This window comes from Leopardus geoffroyi, chromosome D1 (assembly GCF_018350155.1).
Source record: "Leopardus geoffroyi isolate Oge1 chromosome D1, O.geoffroyi_Oge1_pat1.0, whole genome shotgun sequence".
Taxonomy (NCBI): Eukaryota; Metazoa; Chordata; class Mammalia; order Carnivora; family Felidae; genus Leopardus; species Leopardus geoffroyi.
The window spans coordinates 61,003,053-61,028,666 of NC_059329.1; the positions used below are offsets into that span (position 1 = coordinate 61,003,053).

At 37.1% G+C, this 25,614-nt stretch overlaps 2 protein-coding genes and 1 pseudogene across 2 annotated transcripts; 1 reads left to right on the forward strand and 2 right to left on the reverse strand.

Moving 5' to 3' along the window:
• Nucleotides 1-1,279, reverse strand: LOC123602450 (annotated as a pseudogene).
• Nucleotides 1,280-7,118: 5,839 nt separating this feature from the next.
• Nucleotides 7,119-8,068, reverse strand: LOC123602452 (olfactory receptor 51A4-like). The gene has a single exon (XM_045486937.1). It carries the CDS (start codon nucleotides 8,066-8,068, stop codon nucleotides 7,127-7,129), a length of 942 nt encoding a protein of 313 aa, XP_045342893.1. The 3' UTR covers nucleotides 7,119-7,126.
• Nucleotides 8,069-22,840: 14,772 nt separating this feature from the next.
• Nucleotides 22,841-23,803, forward strand: LOC123600419 (olfactory receptor 51L1-like). Its single transcript, XM_045482480.1, has one exon. The coding sequence runs from the start codon at nucleotides 22,841-22,843 to the stop codon at nucleotides 23,801-23,803; it is 963 nt and encodes a 320-aa protein (XP_045338436.1).
• Nucleotides 23,804-25,614: the final 1,811 nt, after the last annotated feature.

The following is a 25,614-nucleotide window of genomic DNA, read 5'->3' on the forward strand; positions in this document are numbered from 1 at the left end:
ATCATATTTTAAAAATCTTTTAAGTCCTAATTAGGACTGCACTGCTATTAAGGTTGATAGATAGGTGGTTGCATAGAGAAATAACAATCAGAAAAGAGGTGGGACAATTAGATATAAGACGACTATAACCCCACGCCTAACGCCTAAGACATCTTATCTAGATTTTGTTGCTGCTTAATTCAATCAATAACTTGACATTTGAGGGCCTACTTAGTATAGGCAGTGTAGCTTTGTGTTCAGTCTATTCTGTCATTACTATCTTCAGGTTCCTACAATTGTTCAGAAATTGCTGAGTTGAGTTTTCATTGTGGCTGACAATGCTCATCAACCTTGTTATCACATAGTTTTGCCAGGATCTGATTTCTAATCTGCTTACTCATCACTGAGTACACAATGGGATTCATTAGAGGGTACCAGAAGGAAAATATCAGCTATAATGGCCCTAATGACTGGGGAAACATTTTTTGGCAAAGCGATGAAGGGCGGCCAAGGTGACGAAAGGCACATAGAAGATGAACACAGCACAGATGTGGGAGATGCAGGTGTTGAGGACCTTGAGGCGGCCCTTGTGTGAGGCAATGCCTAGAATAAGTTTCAAGATCAACATGTAAGACACAGAAATGCACCCCAAGTACAATAAGGATGTAAGAGCCACAAAGAGTCCATAGATAACATTGACCCTGTTGTCAGAACAGGCCAGCTTCATGACATCCAGGTGGAGGCAGTAGGAGTGGGATAGAAGGCTTTTCCTACAGAATTTCAGCCTCTTCAGAATAAAGGGGAAAGGGAGGACAAACGTGATACATAATGCAGCAAATATGAGGCCGATTTTAAAGACTCTGGCACTGGTCAGGATGGAGGTGTATCTCAGAGAGCTGTAGATGGCTATGAAGTTATCTATGGACATAATGAGAACTGATGACTCTATATCTGAGAATCCATGAATGAAAAACTCTTGGGCAAAGCAGCCATTGGGGGAAATTCCAGTGGCATTGAACAAGAAGATTCTCAGCATGGTTGGAAGGGAGGAGATGGAAAGTCCCAGGTCAGAAAAGGACAGCATGGAAAGAAAATAATACATTGGAGCATGCAGAGAGGTCTCTGTTTTTATGAAAAAGAGGATAGTGCAGTTCCCCAAGATGGCCAAGATAGTGCAGTTCCCCCATGCGGCAAAGGGGGATCAAGACCCAAATATGAGCATGCTCCATGCCTGGGATCCCAATGAGGAAGAAGGTAGAGATTTCCATTTCAGAGGTGTTCAAGACTGACATTGCAGGAATGTGAGGGGCTCATAATATGAATCTCAGAAGAACCTTCCTGAAATGGCCTAAATAGGTTAGCGTATGCTTTAAAATGTTGGTGTGAAATCTTAGGATTGCACTTTTTTTTTCTTTGTATAAGAATTCTTGGACTAAAACAACATATTTTATAATGTACTTGTAGGAGTAATAGCAGGACTCATATAGATAGGATATGAAAAGAAACATGAATATAGAAACATGAATATGCAGTAATTGCTAGCAGATAGATATTTCAAATATTTTAAATGCTTTTCCTGATCTCATTATACAAGAAGGAAGCAGTAAATTTCACAGCTTCTATAGCCATCTTTTTAAGGATTGTCATGCCTTTAAGTTTGAAACCTGTTTGGAGAAATATAGGATCAAAGAAGGATGTCACTTAGTACAATTGCATTTATGGTTATAAATGAATATTAATTTTTAAAAACAGTTTTCTTTCAAAAAATGGGGCTAGCAAGGGTTAACATCCATATCTAAAAGGATGAAGGTAGACCTGTATGTCACATTTTATGCAAAAGTTATCTCAAAACACATTATAGAGCTCAATCAAAAAAGAGCTACAACAATAAATGTCTTCGAAGGAAACTTAGGTGGTAAGTTTTTGTCATCTGGGGTTGTGCTGTCTGTGAGGTCACTGCTGCTCTTTGTCTTCCCTCTGGCTTCATAGAATCTCATATAAGCAGATATCATTTTGATGTGCACTAAATGAATGAAAAGTTATACCCTCAATGCAGAGGTATGTATAAATTAAATTTATAAATTTAATTATATGTATAAATTAAATCATAAAATGAATTTTATACAAAACCCACCTTCACACCATTGCTTAAAAATCTGTGAACTCATAGTTTTTTGTTAGAATTGTACAGTTCCTTTCTGTTCATATATAGAGAGAAAATGTAAAGAGATATTTAAACCTATAAAGAAGCATGCTGAGTTAGGACAGACAATAGAGCAAGTAACTCCTAGTGGTCCCTATAGCCTTCTCACTGATGCCCCTGCAAACTCAGTAGTTTTGCATGTCTGCACCCAGAAACACCTATACTAACCTGTGAGGCAATAACTCTACCATTCAGCAAACATGTCACCCCACAGCCAGCCAGGTTCCAGTAACTGCCTCTGAATTTCTCTCTGTGCCAGGTTAGTGATTCTGGCCTAGACTTGACTGGTTGCTATCATTTAGCAGGACTCTGGACTTCTACCATGCATTTACAGAATTGTTGGACTTTTTAGAGGGTTAGGGTAATGGCGTCCATCCTAATCACTTGGAAACCACAGCCAGCCAGATACCGTGTGAAATTTTTGCTTGAGCTGGTACAAAGGCAAGTGGCGGCTATGAACATTTGGAAACTTACCGGTAAGTTGGTAAGTGGTTGTACCCACATGGCAGAGTAAAGAGGAAATGGAGGTGGCATGCAGTCACCAGAATTTCACTGCTATGTAGGCACAACAGTCCATCCTGACCTGCAGAGTCTAGTCCTGCCTCCCTGCTGCTTTCCTATTCACCCAGAAAGTGTTGGGGATTCCAGCTCAGCAGGCTGTACCCAGAGAAAAAGAAAACTCCCTGGAGGTGAAACCTCAAGAACCCAGGAAAGTCATCCAACCCCCTGTAAATGAGATGAACTAATCCTTTTAGCAAAACACCCCTTAAGCCTCCTCTGCCCCCTCTGGCAGAATATGCTCCTGTCTTCAAAGATCAAGAGCATCATGTGAATACTCTTAGAACAGTTTCACAGTGTCTAATAACTATGCCTGTATGTGTCTGCCTCCTTCACTACACTTTACCCCCTTAAACTTATGTGTGTTTCCTTCTACAAACTGACAAGGTTTTGAACATTAAATTTGCATCTAGTATTTTCAAATATGGTAGTTTGCAACTGCATTCAGACTTCACTGTGGAATTTTATAAACATAGAGATTTCTAGGCCTACTCTAGAGTCACTGAATCTCTTTACTTGATATTCATGGTATAGTCTTTGCATTTTCTTCATATAGTATGTGTATTAGTTCCTATGATTATTATGTTATATATGAGTATTGTTTTCACTGTAAAAGTGAAATTGTCAGTTGCATTATATGTACTATGAGCTCTCATTAGACTTATTATATTTGAATGGTGTAAGTAAAATTAACAATAAGCATTTTAAGATAAACGTAACACTCTTCCATTAGCTTAAAATCAGTATCTTTTTTTAACTTTTTTTTTTAACGTTTATTTACTTTTGAGACAGAGAGAGACAGAGCATGAACGGGGGAGGGTCAGAGAGAGAGAGGGAGACACAGAATCCGAAACACGCTCCAGGCTCTGAGCTGTCAGCACAGAGCCCGACGCGGGGCTTGAACTCACGAGCCGTGAGATCGTGACCTGAGCTGAAGTCGGACGCTTAACCGACTGAGCCACCCAGGCGCCCCTAAAATCAATATCTTAAAACAATAGTTTTTGTTTGACTCTGATGCATTCATGAAGGCTCTACAGTTAGCAACAGTCCAGAGTTTTATCTTCAATATAAAAGGACCCAGTCAGAGCTTGTGGAAAAGGCCTGCACCCAATACTTCAAACTTCAAAGGACAGATTCTTAGGTAACTTTCAGTGGGTTGAGTTGTGATTTCCAGAACTCTTTTCATTCAATAGACGATATTTCATGAGACTGTTAATCCAAGATCCAACAGAAGAGTTCATTGCATAGGACTGGCTGAACTGATGGGTAGCATCCTAATATGTTGTTTGGAATATTGTTAATGTTATCATCTTGTTCTATTTTCTGAATATATAAGGAGGATTTTTCTCTTTCTCTTAAGCTATTTCCAACCAATCGTAATCTAGTAGACTCTGCTTTTGTAAAATGCAATGAAACATTTTGAAGTTATAACAGATTCTCATTGAATCCTCAGTGTTCAGGAACTCTTACTGAGTGTCTTTGCTTTTCATACTACGTGTATTTGCATAGGTGCAATAAGATCCTGTCCTCTTTTCACCAAGGTATGATTTGGAGGATTGGTTATGCAACCAAGTCCTTTCCTAGAATGTCATATTTGAAAATGTTGCTCATTTAATCAAGTATGACTAGTGACTTTTAGTGAACAAAGTTTGACAGTATAAAATCTGTGCTGACAAAGCCCTCTCAAATAAATCACCCTGTTACTTGGTTTATAGGCATAGCCAGTAAAACTGGTAAGGGAGATCACTTCCATGACAGGACAGGATACTGGGACATTTTGGGGATCTGAGTAAAGAAAATACTGCCCAAATGTATACATACCTGAAGGAGTAATTTGGTGAAGACAATTTCTTGGTTATAGCTCCCTATTCTGGATATAGCGTATGATAGCAGCTTTTAAACATCTAATCTGATTCTGTATGGAAATCTCTAGCACTGCAAACTTAAGAAGGCCCATCTGGTATATCATCATTCTTTCTGCATCTGTGTAAATAATGAGATAAAATCTAATGAAAGCCAAATCAAGAATAATCTTTCTTTGAAATTATATTTAATTTAATTTTTTAATGTTTATTCATTTTTGAGAGACAGAGAGAAGGACAGAGTGTGAGCAAGGGAAGGGCAGACAGAGAGGGAACACACAGTATCAGAAGCAGGCTCCAGGGTGAGCTGTCAGCACAGAGCCCAGTGCAGGCCTTGAACTCACAAACTGTGAGATCATGACCTGAGCCTAAGTCAGAGATTTAACTGAGCCACCCAGGCACCCCTGAAATTATATTTTATTTAAAATGGGGGAGACTATACAGGAAAACGTGTGCTTCCGTGGGAAGCTACATTTTTATAGCATGTTCTTATGGGTTATCTGATTTTGATATGCAGGGACTTGGTATTTTCAATACTTTTGAGCTATTTTCCAACTCTGTAAGTCTCTGTAAGTTGTAGATACTAACAGCAACAAAGTAATTCAGGTAGGTAGACCAGCAAATAAATTCTGACTGGTGGAGGGTCAATAGGCATGTCTCACAAAGTGAAAGAGACTATTTGTAGTCATTTGCCAAATAATGTCAACATTCCTATCTATAAATATATCTTTTATATGGGATCTCCTTTGAACAGTTTGTATTATTTGCCTGGTTCTTTCATTAAAAATAAGTTAAATTAGATCTCTAATGGATGTTCATTTTATGCCATTGTGAGAGCTATTATTTTTACCTTTTTTGAAAATTAGTCCTTTTAAATTTTATTTATTTATTTATTTATTTATTTTTAGAGAGAGAGCATGAGAAGGAGAGAGGGGCAGAGGGAGGAGGAAGAATCTCAAGCAGGCTCTATGCCCAGAGCAGAACCTGATGCAGGGGCTCAATCTCATGACTGTAAGATCATCACCTGAGCCAAAATCAAGAGTTCAACGCTTACCCAACTGAGCCACTCAGGCACCTTGGCTTGCTTGCTTTATTTATTTATTTATTTATGAGAGAGAGAGCATGGGCATGAGCGGGGGACAGAGAGAGAGAGGGAGAGAATCCTAAGCAGGCTCCATGTCCAGTGTGGACCCCAATCAGGGCTCCATCTCATGACTGTTGGGATCATGACCTGAGCCAAAATCAAGAGTCAGAGCCGAAATCAAGAGTCACATGCTTAACTGACTGAGCCACTCATGCACCCATGAAAATTGGTCTTAGTCAGGGTTTATATCTTTGCCTGAGAGAGAGGCAAATCATATACATTATAAAGAGTTATGACATTTAGAACTCCCACAGAAACCGGGAAGACAGGAAACTTTCTATGATGTATAACATAGACAGTGATATTTTTAATGCTCAGGAAGCAAATACTGAAATAAATGAAATGGGTGAATGAATTAAATTCTTCTTATATTTTTTTGTTAACACTGCATGTGTTTATTATTTGTTTAATTGGTTCTATGTGTGCTCATATCATTGTCCATTTCAATTTTAGTTCCTGAGAGCATAGGCATATTTAATAAAAGTCAAAACTATGAATTGGAGAGCACTATTTTATTTATTTTTTTAAGATTATTGATTTATTCTTGGTGGGGGGGGGATACCAGGGAAAGGGGAGAGAAGGAGAGAGACAGAGAGAGAGAGAGAGAGAGAGAATCCCAAGCAGGCTCTATACTGACAGTGCATAGCTCAATGTGAGATTTGAACTCATGAACCCACAAGATCATGACCCGAGCTGAGATCAAGAGTTGGACATGTAAACGACTGAGCCTCCCAGGCACCCCTGGAGAGCACTATTTTATTTTATTTTATTATTTTTTTTTAATTTTTTTTTCCAACGTTTATTTATTTTTGGGACAGAGAGAGAGCATGAATGGGGGAGGTGCAGAGAGAGAGGGAGACACAGAATCAGAAACAGGCTCCAGGCTCTGAGCCATCAGCCCAGAGCCTGACGCGGGGCTCAAACTCCCGGACCGCGAGATCGTGACCTGGCTGAAGTCGGACGCTTAACCGACTGCGCCACCCAGGCGCCCCTGGAGAGCACTATTTTAAATGAAGAGGCAATCCTCTGTCACTTCTGATTGCTATCCAATTGTTATATAAATGTATACTGTTAATTCTCAAATGAATATATAGGATATTACTTTATGGTGAAATTGACAAGCATATATTGTGTTCATGAGGCTGGTTAAAGCAAGCTAGGTGAAAGTGGACACTTAGAATACAATTTTATATTTATGTATGAGCCCTACTCTTAAATCTTAATCCAAAAACATTGCAAGGCTGATTCTTCAATCTTAATAAACATGTTGGAAAGATTATATTGTAAAGCAATTAATATATGGCGTGATTCCTTGTTGATTCATTCTGCTTGTTCTGTGTCATTCACTGATTGAGATTTCGTTGTGGTTAAGCATCGCTGTCAGCTGTGTTTCTGACACAGCTTCCCTAAAACCATATTTCTTATCTGTTGGCTCTTCACACAGTATACAATGGGATTCATCAATGGAGGTACCAACAGGAAAACATCAGCCATGAAGATCCTAACTATTGGGGAGCTGTGTTTGGCAAACCGGTAGATAACAGCTAGAGAGAAAATGGGAACATAGAAGATGAGCACAGCACAGATGTGGGACACGCAGGTGTTGAGGACCTTGAGCCTTTGTTTCTGTGATGCTATGCTCAATACTGCTTTCAGTATCATCATATAGGACATGAAAATAAATCCTAAGTCTAGGGTGCCTGTGACAGCCACAAATAAGCCATAGATGACATTGACCTTGTTGTCAGAGCAGGCCAGCTTCATGACATCCTGATGGAGGCAGTAGGAATGGGAAAGGAGGGTCTTCTTACAGTATCTTAGATGTTTTAGGGTCAAAGGGAAAGGGAGGATCAACAGAACATTTTTGAAAGAAAAAGCAAGCCCAATTTTGGTGACTCTGGCACTGGTCAGGATGGAAGTGTATCTCAGAGGGTTGCAGATGGCAATAAATCGATCAAAGGACATCATGAGAAGAACTGATGACTCCATAGCTGAGAATCCATGAATAAAAAATTCTTGGGCAAAGCAGGCATCAGGGGAAACTCCTGGAGCATTGAACAAGAATATCCTTAGCATGGTAGGGAGAGATGAGAGGGACAGTCCTAGGTCAGAGAGAGCCAACATGGAGAGAAAATAGTACATGGGTTCGTGCAGAGATGGTTCTGTTTTTATGAAAAACAGAATGGTACAGTTCCCCAGGATGGCAATGAGGTACATGAGGCAAATAGGTATGGAGACCCAAATGTGGGCATGCTCCATCCCTGGGATCCCAATCAGGAAGAAGGTAGAAATTTCAGTTTCAGATCTGTTGACGGTGAACATGACAGGTAAATGAGGGAAACAAGATGAGAAGCTTAGGAGAGGCTTCCTGAAGTGCTGCAAATAGACTGACTCAGATACCTGATTCTACCATTTTGGAATCATTGAGGTATTGTGAATCCAAGGGATATGCACATAATTCTTAGGTATAAACCTAAATGGAGAAACCTAGGAAGAGAAGTATTCATCAATGTCCATTAAAAACAAAAACTGAGAGAGAAGGAAAACAAATTTATATCAAAATTGAACATTACAACAGAGGTTATAATAGGTATAATAAGTTCTATACAAGAGCTGATTGGTCAACTAAGATAATTATATTCCAACTGGAGAACTTGAAACTTTCACTTTTTAATGTAAATATTATACTTTACATACTGTTAAAATTTCAATTAATGTACATAAAATTCAGAGGTAAAGTAATATATTTTTATACAATGTCTTCTAACGTAGACATGAGTTTTTTTCCTTTCTTCTAATTTCCTTTTATGTCTTTCAGAAACATTTGGTAATTTTCTCCACAAAGATCTTACATCTTTTGTAAAAAAATTTTTTAGAATCCTTATGCAATTATTTATAAGAGTATTTATAAGATCATTTATTCTCTATTACTTTTCTATTTTTCATAATGATTACTGGTCACATAGAGGAACACTGCAGATTTTTGTTGTAGAAGCCTGTTATAAGCCTGTCTATGCTGGCCATTCTCTTTTTGTCTCCTCCTTCCTACCATAGAGTCCTGAGTGTCTCCTCATCTTCTTTTTGCACCTTTGGCCATATATACACGTCTGTAAAGAGATCCTTCAGTAAACCCTCTTCAATTGACTTCCTCATGTGTCTCTGTGTCTTGCTGGCACATGGTCTTTCATTCCTTTTAGTTAAGATTTTCTTCACCTCCTCTCGTCTTTAGGCTGTTATCTGCAGTGCAAGATGGGGATTTGCAATTAAATTATTTTGCTTGTAATTTAGTATTCTTAACCTGAAAAGCCATGTATTTTTTCAGCGTTGAATATCTTCTGCCATTATAATTTTCAACATTGCCTACTAAAATATATGTAGTTGGAACTTGTTGAAACTTCCCAATCTAACTTCCTATTTAGATTGCTTCATATCTTCAAACTGTTCATTTGTTTTTGTTGCATTTTGGTGAATTCTTTAGTACCACTTCTTATTTACTAATTCTGTTTTCATTTGTTACTGGTCCCAAATGTATCCCAACTATTGAGTTTTATTTCAATTACTCTATTTTCTTTTATAATTCATATTTATATTTTCAATTTATATCTACCTACCCCCATAATTTTTCATTCATTTTATTGTTATTATGCCACCTTCAAGTTTTGAGGATCTTAAGAATGGCTGCTTCAAAATTCATTTTAAATTGCTTTAGTTTTTCTTTTCTCATCAGTGAATGCTATTATTGAAATTGTAGAGTTTCTTTTTCAGTGTTAGTCTTCATACATGTTTCAGAATTTTACTTGTAAGCACACCTTGAGTGAAAATTTCCTTGTTTGTTTGATGATTTATTTTGTTCATGCCCCATGTTTAGATGTGGCAGTTGACTCTTCCTCACTTCCTTAAGGTTGTCAACTGTACTAAGTCTTTTTATAACGGTTAAAGGATACTGTTTCAAATGAGAGTTGAGGATGGTTTTGCCCTTCCCATCTCCCACCCTCAACTATCTCAAGACCTGGCTTGTTATGGGGAATAGATTTGAGCTGTGACAACACCTATTTCTACTCTCCATGTGGATTAACTGCTTCATGTCCCAAGTAGGGTAACTTAGACTGGTCCTTTGTCAAATACAGAGCACTGTCATGCTGAGTCCCATGAACATGCTGAGCTACCAACCACCAATATGCCTCTAGACCAGGAGCCACATTGGTTTCTGGATTCAACTTCAACACATAATTATGTATTTTTACATGGCATCTCATCTCTCTTTCTCTCTCTATCATCTATCATCATCCATCTATCATTTAACATCTATCAATTATCATGTATTTTCTATCTATTTGTCTATCTAAGGAGCATGGCAATATCTCTTTATTATTTTTATCTTTTATTTATTATTACTACGTGTGTAGAGTAAAATGGAAATTGACATACCAAATTTAGCTCACTATACCATATTGAATAAAATTCTCCATCAAAACTTCAATACGATTTAAAAAATATAACCTGTTAATGTTCAAGAAAAATAGTTTTGAGAATTGTTTGATCATATGCTTTTTGTAAAATAATGAGTTAATGTATTAATTTATTCAATGATACACTAGAGCTAAATGCAGGCTTCATCATCAATTTTTGTCATGAGGAATTTGATAATGTCTCTCAGATCTGAACTATTTAGGCCATTTCTTAGTACTTCCATTCTTATTTTTACATACATCTTCAACCATTTTGTCACAATGATTCTGTTGTCATGATGGAAAATACTTAAAACTCATGTTCCCTTTTTTCTTAACTATTTTTTTCCCTGGAATTCATCTCTCCTATAATATCAAATGCCAAGCATTGTAATCCACCTTCAGTTTTCTCTAGGCTATTGTTGCTTCTTGATCTTTCACTGCCTTCTGAATGAGTTTTCTGGACTGAACCCCACCTCCAACTTCCTTTATTTATTTTCCTCTGCCCAAATTACTTCCACTTCTGGGTTGTCTATAAACATTTTAGTGACATTTATTCCCCTTAAGAATGAGATGTCTAGGAGACAGACAATTAGAAAGAAATGCCTAGGAAGTTTTGCATTATATAATACATTATTTGCACTTTTTAATAAAGTAAAAAACTTGTCAGATGTTTGGATATTGTTCACTTTAGAGTTTGGCAAACTCTCATACAAATTCACAGTAAAGTAATGAATAAACTGTACTTTCAGTGACTAGTTTGTGATAGCTGTCTGCCTAGACACTAATCCAGTTGTGTCAAATCACACAACAACCAATGAAGGGCTATCCGTTAGACCTAGTGTCTTCAGATTCCCCAAACTTGCTTCTGATGTTAATCTGGAAGGAGTAAGATTAATGTTTAATGAAAACTGAAGTTTTACTTTAACAAGGATTGTGTAAGGGTTTTGCTTGTTTGGTTTATGTAACCACACAGAGTTATTGGATCATTCCCTTTAGGACAGATAGCATCAAAGCATGTTTACCGTCAGATTTGTTGAGCTAAGTGAGACGTTCGAGAAATGTTGCTTTGCTGCCCAGGGTCCCTCTTCTGCCTAGCTTGTCTTTGAACTCACCTACTTCCATCTTTACTTCAGCACCCTTCCTGCCAATGTCTCCATCCCCGCTGCAGGCAGTTCTTCCTGGGCTGTAGAGGGGACTCTGCTCTTTCAATTTTCTCCTAGATATTATCTAGCAAACTTTCTCCCAAACTTCATAGGTTGTCAATAACTTAGCACTGGTTTTGCACAGTAATCATGTAATGATTTTGAATCTTTTAATCAATTTAAGCATTTTGAGATCTGAGTTATTAATTTTTCCATACCGAATCCTATTAATAACTTCGTGTTTATAAGTTCTCTTAATGTAATAAAAACTTGTTTACTGATAAATCAAAAAAATGGAGTAATAACATTTTCAACAAGACATTATTTATTCTTCACTATCAACCTCTACTTCTCCTAAATGAATATATATATATATATATATATATATATATATATATCTTTAGAAAGTGCTATATGTCTCTGGAAAAGCCATTTTATTTGCTTTGAAGTGTGACATTTTTAAAGAGTCTACAAGAAAGTAAAACACTGCACAGAAAAATTTCTAGTATGTTGTTTTCATCTCAGAAGGGCCTACCCAACCCTATTCTGTACTTTGCAAAAACATAAAAAATGCAGTGTAAGTAACAGATACAGAATGTCTTTAAAGGATGGATTTAGAATAAAGTTTACTGTTTATATGGAAGTTTTAAATAAGGTTGTTTATCATGTTCTTTAAGTTAAAGGTAGAGTGATTTTCAATGAAGTCATTGGGACTGCTTCAGGTGTTGACTATATCCTGATATTGAAGCAGGCATTGAAAAGTGAAATCATGATAGCTTACCAGGGATAAGAGATGCATCTTGTGGTTACTGACTGATAAGATCATGAGGGTTTTCAGGTACTTACCAAGGTGTTGGCCACTGCATTTATATTCTTTAAGTTCAAAAAAGAGATGAACACAGGATGAAGTCACCCAAATCCCATTTGATAGACACAGCAAGGGTTGATCATGACAGTTTGATTCTAGTCCTTCTACCTGGATGCCCTTTTAGCATAACAAAGGCCTCTGGGGATGAGAACTCTGGAAATTATCCAGAAGGGTTAAAAAGCCCCCAGACAAGTCCTTAAATGAATTAGTTCAAGGAACATTCAACTGAATTCCCATTATGCATATGAATTAGCCATTTATGTTTAAGGCCCTAAGAGGCCTCTCCTGTTGCTCCAAGCAGAATTGATTCCTATGTCACCTGCAATTTTAGAGACTCTGTAAGTGGCTTTTCTGGAAGAGTGTCACATTTTGTTTTCCAAGGTCATTATGTTTGTGCCTGTAATTGAGTGTTCAGATTCAGTTTTGCTACTGCTGGTAAATGCACTTTGTACCTTATAAAATAAATATTAGTCTTCTTTTCTCATTCAAGAGCATTTGAATTTATTTTTAGAAGCCAGTCAAGTACGCTCTTTTTTTTTTTTTTAATTTTGTTTTTCAACGTTTATTTATTTTTGGGACAGAGAGAGACAGAGCATGAACGGGGGAGGGGCAGAGAGAGAGGGAGACACAGAATCGGAAACAGGCTCCAGGCTCTAAGCCATCAGCCCAGAGCTTGACGCGGGGCTCAAACTCACGGACCGCGAGATCGTGACCTGGCTGAAGTCGGACGCTTAACCGACTGCGCCACCCAGGCGCCCCCAAGTATGCTCTTTTAAAAAAAAATTAGTTATTAGTTTGTGGGTGTGCTTTCTATATTAAAGAATATAGCCTTCTATTTTGATGTGCTTGCAAATAATTTTTCCTCTTATGTCACTTGCATTTGTCTTTGTTAGTGATGGTATCATAGGCTGAGTTCTCTTTGAATCAAATACTGAGGTGAATATTTGTGCGCAGAGTTTATTGGTTGAGTGCTCTCAGGTTAAAGACTTATGGGGAAAGAATAAAGTAGTGGAGAGAACTTTGAATTCCATGCAATGGTAACAAAGACTACACTGCCTTGGCAATCACTACCTCTAATCCTGCCGAGTCCACATATGTGAGGACAGAAACACAACATCCCCTGTGATCTATTTTGGGGTGGGGAGGGGGAGGATGTTGCAGTACATATAAAGGCCTTTGATTCAATGTATATATTGAATATATGAGAAAATCTCCAGCAAAAACAAAATATGAGGATGGAAAACATTAAAAAAAACAAAAAATCTAATCTACGAGTTCGTATGTCATCATTTTAATGGGAGGTCCTGGAATAAGGGTTACCTAATTATGGATTTTTAAAAATCCATATTAAACATATTGTGAAATTTTAAAGGAATAATGATAAAGATAGAATGATAAATGATATTAGAGAAAAACAAACATCTAAAAATAATATGTTTGACTACAAAGCAAATATAATTAGATGTGGCTAAGATACTGCAATAGCTAGACAAGAGTCTAGAAGACAAAGGGGTTAATGTTTTCTAAGTACTTAGGTGTAATTAATTTAACCTAAGAAGTTACTCGAGGATGGTTTCCAGTAAACTAAGTGAATTGATAGAAGAATACATGAACCCTAATAAGCAATGCAAAACCATAAGGTAATTAAAGTAAGTCCCAGGAGGTCATTTGTGCCACAAGCTAGAGAGCTTCAAGTCTAGTTTGGAGAAAGACTAGGAAGAGCTCTAATAGGGCAATATCTAGAGGAATAAGTGGATATCTAAGATTTGTATTGTACTTAAAAATTTTAAACAATGTAAGGTGATTAAGGGAAGATAATTCAAAGAGAAGAGAAAATTAATTTAAAAACTGAAGAACATTTACGTAGTTATGCAAATAAAATGGGTATGCAATAATTATGTACTATGTATATGTCCATAGTCAAAAAATTAAGACTATTATTTGTATATTTTGAATTAAAAGAATTTTTAAACTTTTATTCATTTTTGAGAGACAGAGAGAGAGAGCATGAGTGGGGCATGGGCAAAGAGACAGGGAGACACAGAATCCGAAGCAGGCTCCAGGATCTGAGCTGTCAGCACAGAGCCCTACATGGGGCCGAAACTCCTGGTTCAGATCGCGAGATCATGGCCAGAGCTGAAGTTGGATGCTTAACGGACTGAGCCACCCAAGCGCCCCAGTATATCCTCAACTTTAAGGAAAAAGTATGAGAAGTTTCTCTGTGGTAACAACTTGTAAGTAAAAATATAGTCAGTCAAAGGAAATTTCGTGGACACAAATACACTAATTTTACTAGGCCAGGAGTTAATATACATACTTATATTTCTTTGAATAACAAATACAACTATAAACATATTGTTCAACTGTTTAAAATAGTCCATAAAGAATTCAAAGTAATGATACAAACATAAGAACAGGGATTTCTGTTTTCTAGTTCCACATGTAAGGAGCTTGGAAACTGCTTCTCCACCCTAACAAATAAAAACAGAAGTGACTGAAAAATCAACAGCTCTTGTAGAAGCACTAAGAGAGTTGAGAATGCAGGATAAACCCCTGTGACCAAAATTGGAAAGACAGAAAAGTGCGCAGAAGGAGTCACAGTTTACTGGAGCAGAGACTCATTAGCAGAAATCAACTTGGGAATCAGTGCTGTGTTAGGAAAACCTGAAATGATAAAGATTATAATATAAATTAGTGAAATGGAGAATAGAAAAATAATTTAAAAATTGATAAAATAAGGAATTGCTTTTTTGAAAATATAAACAGAATTGATAAACCCTTAGCTAAAGAACAAAAGTTTAAAATCAAATTAGTGTCATCAAGCAAGGTAAATATCAAAAAAACTACACATAGGCATATTATTTTCAAACTACAAAAATCAAAAATAAAGAAAAAAATCCTAAAGCACTCAAAGGAACAAAATAACTTACCTATATGGGAACAAAGATAAGAATTACATGTGACTTCTCAGAAACCATCTGCTAAATTTGGGCTTAGGGTTGTTTTGTTTTGTTTTGTTTTGTTTTTCCTGGATCCTTGAGATGTAAAGTTAGGTTGTTTATTTGACAGCTTTCTTCTTCTTTAAAATAGGTATTTATTTCTACAAACTTCCCACTTAGTACTTCTTTTCTTGCATTTCATAAGTGTGGTGTGTTATGTTTTTATTTTCATTTGTCTGGAGTTATTGTACAGCTTTTTAAATGTCTTTTTTTAACCTATTGTTTAAGAGTGCATTTAATTTCCATGTATTTATGAATTTTGCTGTTTTCTTTCTATTATTGATTTCTAGTTTCGTTGTGTTTGGAAAAGATACTTGGAATGAGAATGATTTCAATCTTCTTAAATTTGTTAAGACTTTTTTGTGACTTGGCATGTGATCTTATTAATAAGTCACTCATTTAGTTTCTTAGGTAAACTACATTATCAGCACCCAGCACTCAATTTACTTGAGAAATGGGTCAGTCTTACAGGTGGCTACTTATCCGAGTCTGCCCTATCAGATTGCAAGGTGCACCCTGGGAGAACCAGAAACAGCATCACTGACACGTGTCACACCATAAGTGATGCAGCCATCTCTGAAATTGGCAGTCCAGAGGCATCTGGGTGCTCAGTTGGTTAAGTGTCCAACTTCGACTCAAGTCATTTTCTCACGGTTGGCAAGTTTGAGTCCTATGTTGAGCCCTGTGCTCACAAACATATTTTTAGCATTTTTAGCATTTTTAGCATTCTGCATGTTCCTGTAACTCTTCTATATGGTTCTTAGAGATTTTTCATATTCTGATCTACATCTTCCCTATTGTGGTTGCTACTCTCTTCTCTATAAATTCCAGCTCTTGTGTTTTAAGTTCACTGATAAGGGTGAGCCCACGAAATGCTAGGCCCTTACCCTTGACCCCAAAAAAAGAAGAACCCGAGGCCCACATGTAGGAGTGGGCTCTCTCCCCTCGCTCAACTTGAAAAATCATAAAGATGTGTAGTGAGTAACTTTTAGTCAACAAATATCTAAAATATACATTTTTAGATTAACATAGCTTATAAAAATAGGCAAAGGGAGAAATAGAAAATCCAAGTAGCCCTACAAATGTTTAAAAAGATAATCTATAATTACATTTCTTCACAAGTAGTTTCAAACTTGAAGAAAACTTGAGAAAATAAATCACTTGATAATAAATAGAGACACAGAGATTTACAAACAGAGCACAAGATTTCAGCTGATACGATAGCCTTTGAAACCACACAAAAAGGAGTACAAATATTAACTCTGCTACCTAAAAGCTGATCTGCTTTAAGCAAGTCATTTAATAATGAAAAGCCTCTGTTTCTTTCTGTAGTTAAGGAAATTAATAATATTCATATATTTGATAGTAATGGAGATGGAAACTGAGGACTGGGTTTGAGTAAATCACGATTGATAAGAGCTGTTTTACAATTATCATTACATTCACACAGACACAAAAATTGAAGCAGAAACAAAGACCCATAGACACTGAGAGAAGATGATTCAAACACCAGGCTTTATTGAACATAAAGTTCCCAGACCTGGAATTACCTATGCAATGAGGAAGACACAAAGGGAATGGATGTGGTTGCATGACTTGCCCTGCAGGAGCCCATCCTCTGGTAACCACACAGACACCTGTTGCACTGGCCCCAAGGACAGGGTTTAGAAGGCACTGCCTCTCTCCTCTTATTTCCACCAGTTCCTGCAGATAAACCAAAGAGAATAAAGTGACTCTGTGAAGAGAGGGGAAATAGGATAGAAAATAGATGGGGCAATAAGGGGTATTCATTACTTCTGACTCACCCCCAAAACTCTAGATCCCTGCCTCTACATCAATTCCTCCTGACAAGTGATCTTAATCAAATTTCTTTCTTCTTCCAAGGACTGCTACTCCCTTTCTTCTTCCAAGGACTGCTACTCCCTAAACATGATACCATCCAGTCATTGTCCTTGCAAACACAGTCAAATTGGCTTGCCTTCTCCTATACTCTGAAAATATACCAGGTCTTTCTAGGGCAATAAAATTTCCACTGGTGCTCCTGTGGAGAATTGTAGCTGTGTCCCCATCCTTATCTTCTTCATGGCTGTGAAAGACACCATATTTAATTGATACTTCTCTGCCTTGGCAATATTTGGCATTAAGGAGTGGTGAAAGAGAGGGTGTAAGGACTGTGCCAACCATGATCTTGGCCTACTACCAGGTTCACAATTTAATTAAACTTTAGCCTGGTGGCAAGATGTGATAGAAGCCATAGGTCTGGTTGGTCTTTCTCAAAAACTGACAAAGAAGAAAATATGAGTGTCTTTTAATTGTTCTATTGAAACTATACTTTAAAACTACCCCTGGATAGCCATTTAATAAAGAAATCATGCCAACCATATGAAAAATCGTCCAGTTAGAAAAAAAATTCCTAAATTATTTTCAAACTCTGCTATACTTTTATAGCAAAACATGATGAAAACATTATAAGTAAGGAAAATTTCAGGGCATTCTCACTGATGAACATAGATGTAAAAATCCTAAACAAAATATTAACAAATTAAACCTGGCAATAGATAAAGGATGGTAGGAGCATCTGTGTGGCTCAGATTGGTTGGTTAAGTGTCCAACTCTTGATTTTGGCTCAGGTCATAATCTCATGGTGAATTCCAGACCGTAGTCAGGCTCTGTGCCGCCTGGAGCCTGCTTGGGATTCTCTGTCTTCCTCTCTCTCTGCTATAATACTTACCAAAAGCATAACATATAGACTTATTTTATAATAGGCCCTCAATAATTGCATGAGTTTCACAAGTTTTTATATGATCCCCAATTTCCATTCTTAACACCTGTTATTTGATTTTTGTTTTTACTGTAGGCCTAAAGCCCACCCAACAACCCTGCTCTGTGGTCCCAGGTGTGCCATGTAATTTACAGGTCCAATAAATAATAAACCATTTTTTTTCTTCAAAGTTTCCTAATGGTTCTTGCTAAGGGTGTCTTGCAGTCATCATAAGAATCACAAAGGGTCAAACACAGCATTAGTTACCAATAATAGGCTGAGACCAGCACATCAATAAATATAATAACAGATATAAAAATTGGAAATAAGGGAGAAAGAAGCTAGCATTATTTATGATGGTGTGATTGGTACCAAGGAAGGCCTAAAGATTATACAGATTATGTATTATAAATAAAAATAAGCTTAGCAGTTTCTCAGACAAAAGACCAAAAATAAATCGATCTTTATGCATCAGTACCGAAGATTTAGAAAAAGTCCTATTTTAATTTATAAATGCTATTCATATTAGCGTGAATTAATATCAAATACTTAGGAATAAATATAATGTAAGATATATAATAGCTCTTATTTTAAAAGTTTATAACCATATTGAGAAAAAATAAAGATTTGATTAACTGAGGTCTGTGTTCTTGGATTGAAAGACCTGGTAACCTAAAAATTTTAATTCTCCCAAAATTGATCTGCAGATTTCATACATTCACAATGAAAGTCACAACATATATCTTTGTGGAAATTGATAAGCTGCCTATAAAATTTATAAGTAAATGCAGACAGGTGGATAGCCAAGATATAAGCTAAGAAAAGTAATGTATTGGGAAGCCATGCTCCAGGCTAAGCACAGTGGCAGTAATGATGAACCAGATAATGATTTTTGCCTTTACAGAATTTAGTATGGAGACGTGAACCCTGCTATTGCTTAATAAATGATTATCAAGTACTTAACTGATGAATATCCTGTTCAGTGAGAAGCTGCAAATACCTTGCAACAGAGGGGTCTTTCTGCATTTAATTACCACAGCTCTGTATGGATGCCCCTAATGAAGCTGCAGTTTCAGTATTGTTCTGGGTTAGAGTAGTTATCATGCATTCATTCTCATGCTCATTCCAAAAGAGAAAACTGTTAACAGTTTAAGGAAAGGACTGGGAATGGTGGATAGAGTTAGGGACTCATAATCATATGGGTCATAATCATATACTCTTGGCACAGCTGTGGTTAAAGGTTGATTATATTAATTTCACCTCCAGGGACCCATCAGACTCTGACACCAATCCCCAGTTTTCTATCCTAAGATAAATCAGGAGTGTTTATAGAAAGGTGGAAGTATTCAAGCCTCACTACTCATGGAATCAAAAGTTTTCAGGACCTGAGTTTCATGGAGTATCAAAACCAGGCCATTTGTAATCAGGATATGTGTGACCTTTATATAGAGATGGGAGCTCTTCTCAGGGGAGGGATGAATCAAAGACAGCCAGAACTAAAAGCAGAGAAATGAGAAGACAGGGGCAATGAAAAGACTGGGGGAAAAAAGAAAGTTACATGGTGAAAGGGTACAAATTTAGGTGAAACAAAATAGAAGAAAATGGTAGCAGGGAACAGATTAGACAGGATAAAAATGTTTAGAAAGTAAATTAAGTGGCAGAGAGAGAGATAGCCATGGAGATAGAAACAGAGGATATGACTTTACCTACAATGTAAGAAAGTTTAGGCAGAGAAAGACCCAATGAAACTGGATACTTTGGGAAACTGGCCACTGACTGCATGATTAAGCATTCATATTGATGTAACTGCCTTATGTGTATATTTCAGGTAAGTGTCCATTTTTAAATTACAAATAAACAGCTAGTAGATTTTGGCACAGTGTACGTTACTACACAAAAGCTAAAGAGAGTAAAATCATTAGGACAATGCATGGTTTATGCAGGAGGATAAAGTAGGTGTCATTTTCTTTAGAAGTAAACAATTTGAAATGTATGACATATAGAATTGTGGTAATATCATAATGTCTTTTTTCAACAATTTTAAGATAGGCCAGTCAGTGGGCAGAAGGCAGTTTTTGAGGACTACAGGTAAGACCACAGAGATAAAATGGTGTCCTTACCCTCAGTGGCTCTTCCTTAATTCCTTGGAATATGTGAGTGTGTGATGGAAGTCTTTTTATGCTCTGCCCTTGAAACGTCTTGACATCCGTCTCGGCCTCTTCTGACCATTTCTTTTTCAATTAGCAATGATTAAATTATGTTAAAATAAATCAAGAGCCCTGTAGAATCATTGCTAATGACATGGAGTCATAAGAAAATGAACAAAGGACAACCATAAAGGGATGAGAAAACGTGAAAGATATGACAGATGCTCAGTGAGAGAGAAGGACAAGAAAGATCACAAATAGGGATATTCCTGTCTGCTCCAGCTTTAAATCCATGAACAGTCCTGCAGCTGATTTTCTAAACCTTGCAATCTGAATTTAGGAGGCTCAGATCAGGGAGAAAGACATGTCTGAAAACCAGAGACCTACTTTATTTTCTGTAACTTCTCTGAGAATTAAGGAAAATGTGATTTATATCAAGGTTGAAAAATAAAGCATAGGCTAATTTCCTGGCATGGGGTAAAGCAAACTACTTTTCTTTTTTGGCCACAGCACAACCTCTTTGCGTGTGAGCACACCCTCTTGCACTATATACTTCAATGTTAATGTCTGGAGTATTTTCATGAGCTGAGCTTTAGAACAGAAATTAGAACAAACGTTTCTGAGTGATGAAGAAGAAAAAAGAAAGCCACCCAGGGACTTTAGTAGATTTTGAAGACTAGAGAGAACAATGTTGCTTGGGAGTAAAGAAAAAGAAATGCCTGGAACTCATATTCTGCCTGGTCCATGAAGAGCAGGGAGAGTTGCTGACTGCTTTCTTCAGGATAAGGGCCCCAGTAAAAGCTCAGTTTGAAACGCTTGGGACTGGAGAAGAGGACTAGGGAGGTGCCCCACTCCCAGAGGATGGGATGCCTGGACTTGGAGGAAAAAGGAGAAAATGACAAAGCTGTCTTATTACAGACAGCTTCATATTTCCTTCTGTTTCTCAGCTGTAGATTCTAACCTAAAATCTCTGGAATGACAGATTGTTCAGTCTGAGAACTTTCAGCATTCACACTATAAAATGGGGATCAGAATCAGTCAAGAGGGGAAAATTAAAAAAAAAAGTTTTTATGAAATAAAACAGAGACAATAAAAGGTCAATGCTGGACAGATGGAACCAATGAACAATCTGGGGCTACTTTTGGAAAGATCTTTACTTCAGGCCACAGCTAAAATCTGTGTTAGACGTTTAAGAGTTCAGAGACTATGTGTCTCTAAGGAAGAATGAGGGAGATGCTGAGATATTGCAGGAGAGATCTGACTTTAAAACGTGGGGTAAGTGAAGAATTTTCTCAAGGACAGTCAATGGCATTAGAAAGGCTTAAAATAAGGACCCAGAGAACTAAAGGGGCAGAGAATCTCATAGGGTGTAGCTGTGCCCAATGCCATCAACCTGGGGAATACCAAGGCCAGTATCAGCAGAGGCAATTACAGTGAAGATTGTTCAGGGAAAGGAAAACCAGACATTAGAACTCTATTTTGAAAAAGGAAAAAGACATTGGTTGTTTCTAAAAGGCACTGATGGAGGATGCTAAGGGCTACACTTCTGGGGTTGCTGTGGATTCATGGAGGTAGGTGCAAATGGGTCATAAAATTGGAAAAACTAATATTTAGGTTTAAATTTTAAAAATAATTTATTTTATTTTATTTTTAATGTTTATTTGCTGAGAGAGAGAGAGAGCATAAGAGGGGGAGGAGCAGAGAGAGAGAGAGAGAGAGAGAGCGCGAATCCCAAGCAGTCTCCACGCTGTCAGTGTGAAGCCTGATGCCAGGCTTGAATCCATGAACCATTAGATCATGACCTGAGCTGATATCAAGAGTCAGATGCTTAACCAGCTGGTCTACCCAGGTGCCCCTAGGTTGAATATTTTTAAAAATGTGATTATAAGCATCATTTTGAGAAAAAAAAGCAAGAAAGGATAAACATAAATGAAGTGGATATTACCCATTATTACTGATAGATGTCTGATTTAAATATATGGTTTTAATTTTATTTTGTGGGCAGGCATAACTTTAATAGTTAAATTGTTACCATTATGATATATTTATCATAATAAATATCTTCCCCACTACTGTGAGGAGTTTAGATTAAGGAAGAATTGCTATATTAAACAGCTAAAAGATACACAAGTGTGCTAGGATTATGGACTTGACTCTTTTTCATTTCCCCTTTTTATATAATGTGGTATTTACTTTTTTAATATTAAAATATTAGATATGCTCAATTTTTAAATATTATAAAGTATTTAATAAAAAATAAATATGAAAGGAAATTATGTTGAGTCCCTGGATACAATTCAGTTGCTCTGAATGAAGAGATAGCCTAGAAACAACAAATGATTAACTCAAAAACATCACTGACAGGAAGCTTATGCAAATCCATAGACATTTACTCTCACTTTTCTCTATTTTCATTTTCATGACATTTGGTAAAGATGTCTTTTTTTCCTCTTTTGCTGTTTCTATTTTTAGTGTCCTCGGGGCAAATTCATCAGAGTTCTTGTCAGAGATGACCAGATGACCAGTGTGTGGTACACATTTTTGTTCTGGAATTTAGTGCTCTTTGCTACTGGGAACTGTTTCTTATGTAGGATCCATAAGAGGTACCTCCTTCCTTTCTCTGTAAGGTTAGAGGAAAGATATGTTGTATACAGATTGCACTGCTTATGTTCACAAGGGATAACTTTGAGGGATAAAAAAGGATAACAGAAAAGATTCTTCACTGTATGCCAAGGTTCACCATGGTGGTCTGGAATAACAATAACACCATGGAGCCTATATTTATTCTGAGGGGATTTCATGGGTTGGAGTGTGTCTATTCTTGGATCTCAGTCCCATTCTGTCTTGCATACTTGGTAGCATTTATTGGTAATGTTACCATCCTCTCTGTCATTTGGATAGAGTCATCACTCCATCAGCCCATGTACTACTTCCTTTCCATCTTGGCACTGACTGACCTAGGTATGTCTATGTCCACACTTCCCACCATGCTTGCTGTGTTATGGCTGGATGCTCGGGAGATCCAGGCAAGTGCTTGCTATGCTCAGCTCTTTTTCATCCACACATTCACATTCCTGGAGTCTTCGGTGCTACTGGCCATGGCCTTTGACCGTTTTGTTGCTATCTGCCGTCCACTGCACTATACTACCATCCTTAACAACAGTGTAATAGGCAAGATTGGTTTGGCCTGCTTGCTAAGAAGCATGGGAGTTGTACTTCCTACACCTTTGCTACTGAGACATTATCACTACTGCCATGACAATGTCCTTTCCCATACTTTCTGTTTGCACCAAGACATTCTGAAATTATCCTGTTCAGATGCAAGGATCAGCAGTGTCTATGGCCTGTGTGTAGTTATTACCACACTTGGTGTGGATTCAGTCTGCATACTTCTTTCTTATATCCTGATTCTGAATGCTGTGCTGGGGATTGCATCTCATGAAGAGCGGCTGAAGGCACTCAACACATGCATATCCCATATCTGTGTTGTGCTCATTTTCTTTGTGCCAGTAATTGGGGTGTCAATGGTCCATCGCTTTGGGAAACATCTGTCTCCAAGAATTCACATCATCATGGCGGATATTTACCTGCTTTTCCCCCCAGTGCTTAACCCTATTGTCTATAGCATCAAGACAAAGCAGATTCGTCTAAGAATTCTCCGCAGGTTTGGACTGCGGAGGGGGCATTAAATAACCTCTATTCTCAAGTTTTCCCATTAAAAAATCTTGGGGCAGCTATCTGAGTAGAAGAGAAGTAAAATATTTGGAGTGTTATCATCTGATTAAATCTATAATTATTTCACTTTCTAGATATGTGATCTCAGTTAATCATCAACCCTTGTTTTCATAGCCAAATTGAGATAAGAATGTTCTTTTATATCCCCCAAATAATTATGAGATGTATAAGAGACAATGTGTCTAAAAAGATTCTTTTGAAAAATATACAATTTTGTTAATATTATTAAATTATTGGTATGAATGACAATAATAGCAATAAGTTTCTTTATAAAATATAGCTGTTTATATAGTTTCTCATGTTTATGAACCAGAAATCAATATCTGTCTCTGATCTGTCTATATTGTGTTTCTCATGCCAAAGTTTCATACTTATTTATAAAAAGATTTCTGACTTCTTGGGGGCAAGTTTGGAACTTGAGTTTTGACCAGACTTTGAACTGCTACTGTGGCCATTGGCTATAGACCAGTTTTCACCTCATCATTGGGCAGTAATGTTTCTTTTCTCTCCTGGCCATTTCTATCACCAGATAGATCTATCGGCTTTTTTCTATTTATCAGCAAATACTGAAGCAGTCACATGTGAGTTGCTCTAGAAAGCCTGACCATCTAAACATCTAGACAAGTGTGTAGATTCCCTGTTCAATAGCACAGAATTTCATGTCTGAATCAGTGAGTGGGTTGGGACTTGTGCAAAGTAACCATCCTTATCTTTTAATAAGGTTTTCTCCTCTTGTTCTCCATGTCTGTGTAGATTTTCAATAGCATTGTCTTTCTCAGTTTAATTATTGCCAATAACCCATTACTTATTTTTCTCCTTCACTGGTAAGATTTATACATATGCCTTCATTGGTGATATTTTAGTATTTAATACATATTCACTTTCTTCTCAGCTGTACTGAAAACTTTTTGAGCATGGGGTCACTGCTACACTAACACATCTCTCTCGGGCTGGTCTCTCCAACCAGCATGAGTACTCATAAAATAGTTCTAAGTGTAAAATTATATTGCCTATTCACTCATTCAAGAAAAATATACTGAGAAACATGAAATACCTCTTGTGGCAGTTATTTCTTTCAATACTGTGGATATATAAAATATGCATGATCTTAATGTTAAATAATTAATGTTTAATAGTGGAGACATATATGTAAAAGGATATGTTAGTAGTTAACAGATGCTGTCACTAAAATAAATAAATAGTGTAATTTTGTTATTAAAGATTGGACTGAAGTATTTGACACTTTAGCTGTGCCTTGTGGTTCAAATTAATCCTTGCTAGCTGGACTAGGTATGAAAGAAAGTGGTATGCTAAAGTTAACTTCTGTAGTTTATGAACGCCAATTGTACAATATCTTATTCCAAATCCATGTTCTGTAAAACACTGGGAGTTTGAAACTGGTCATGATGGAAATATTTACACAACAGAAATAGTCAAACAGTACATAACTGGGCTTTAAAAAGTTTCCTAGAGAGTTGGTTGTTAAGCATTTACCAGCATACCACTGGGTATGGTAGTCCAGGAAGGGGAGGTAGCATGAAGAAAAACAAAGACTGTAGAGAGAGCGTGTGTTAGTAATATACTCCCATCTCCAGGAGAAAGTTGAGACCTGCCCAAACTCTTTCACATTATCTCAAAAGAGAAACGGCTCTGGGGGCACCTGGGTGGCTCAGTTGGTTAAGTGTCTGACTCTTGATCTCGGCTCAGGTCACGATCTTATGGTTCGTGTGTTTGAGCCCCACATCAGGGTTTGGGATTTTCTCTC

Bases quoted from the DNA above. Each gene is read 5' to 3' on its own strand.
- LOC123602452 (XM_045486937.1), bottom strand. From the start codon at position 8,068: ATGTTCACCGTCAACAGATCTGAAACTGAAATTTCTACCTTCTTCCTG.
- LOC123600419 (XM_045482480.1), top strand. From the start codon at position 22,841: ATGCCAAGGTTCACCATGGTGGTCTGGAATAACAATAACACCATGGAG.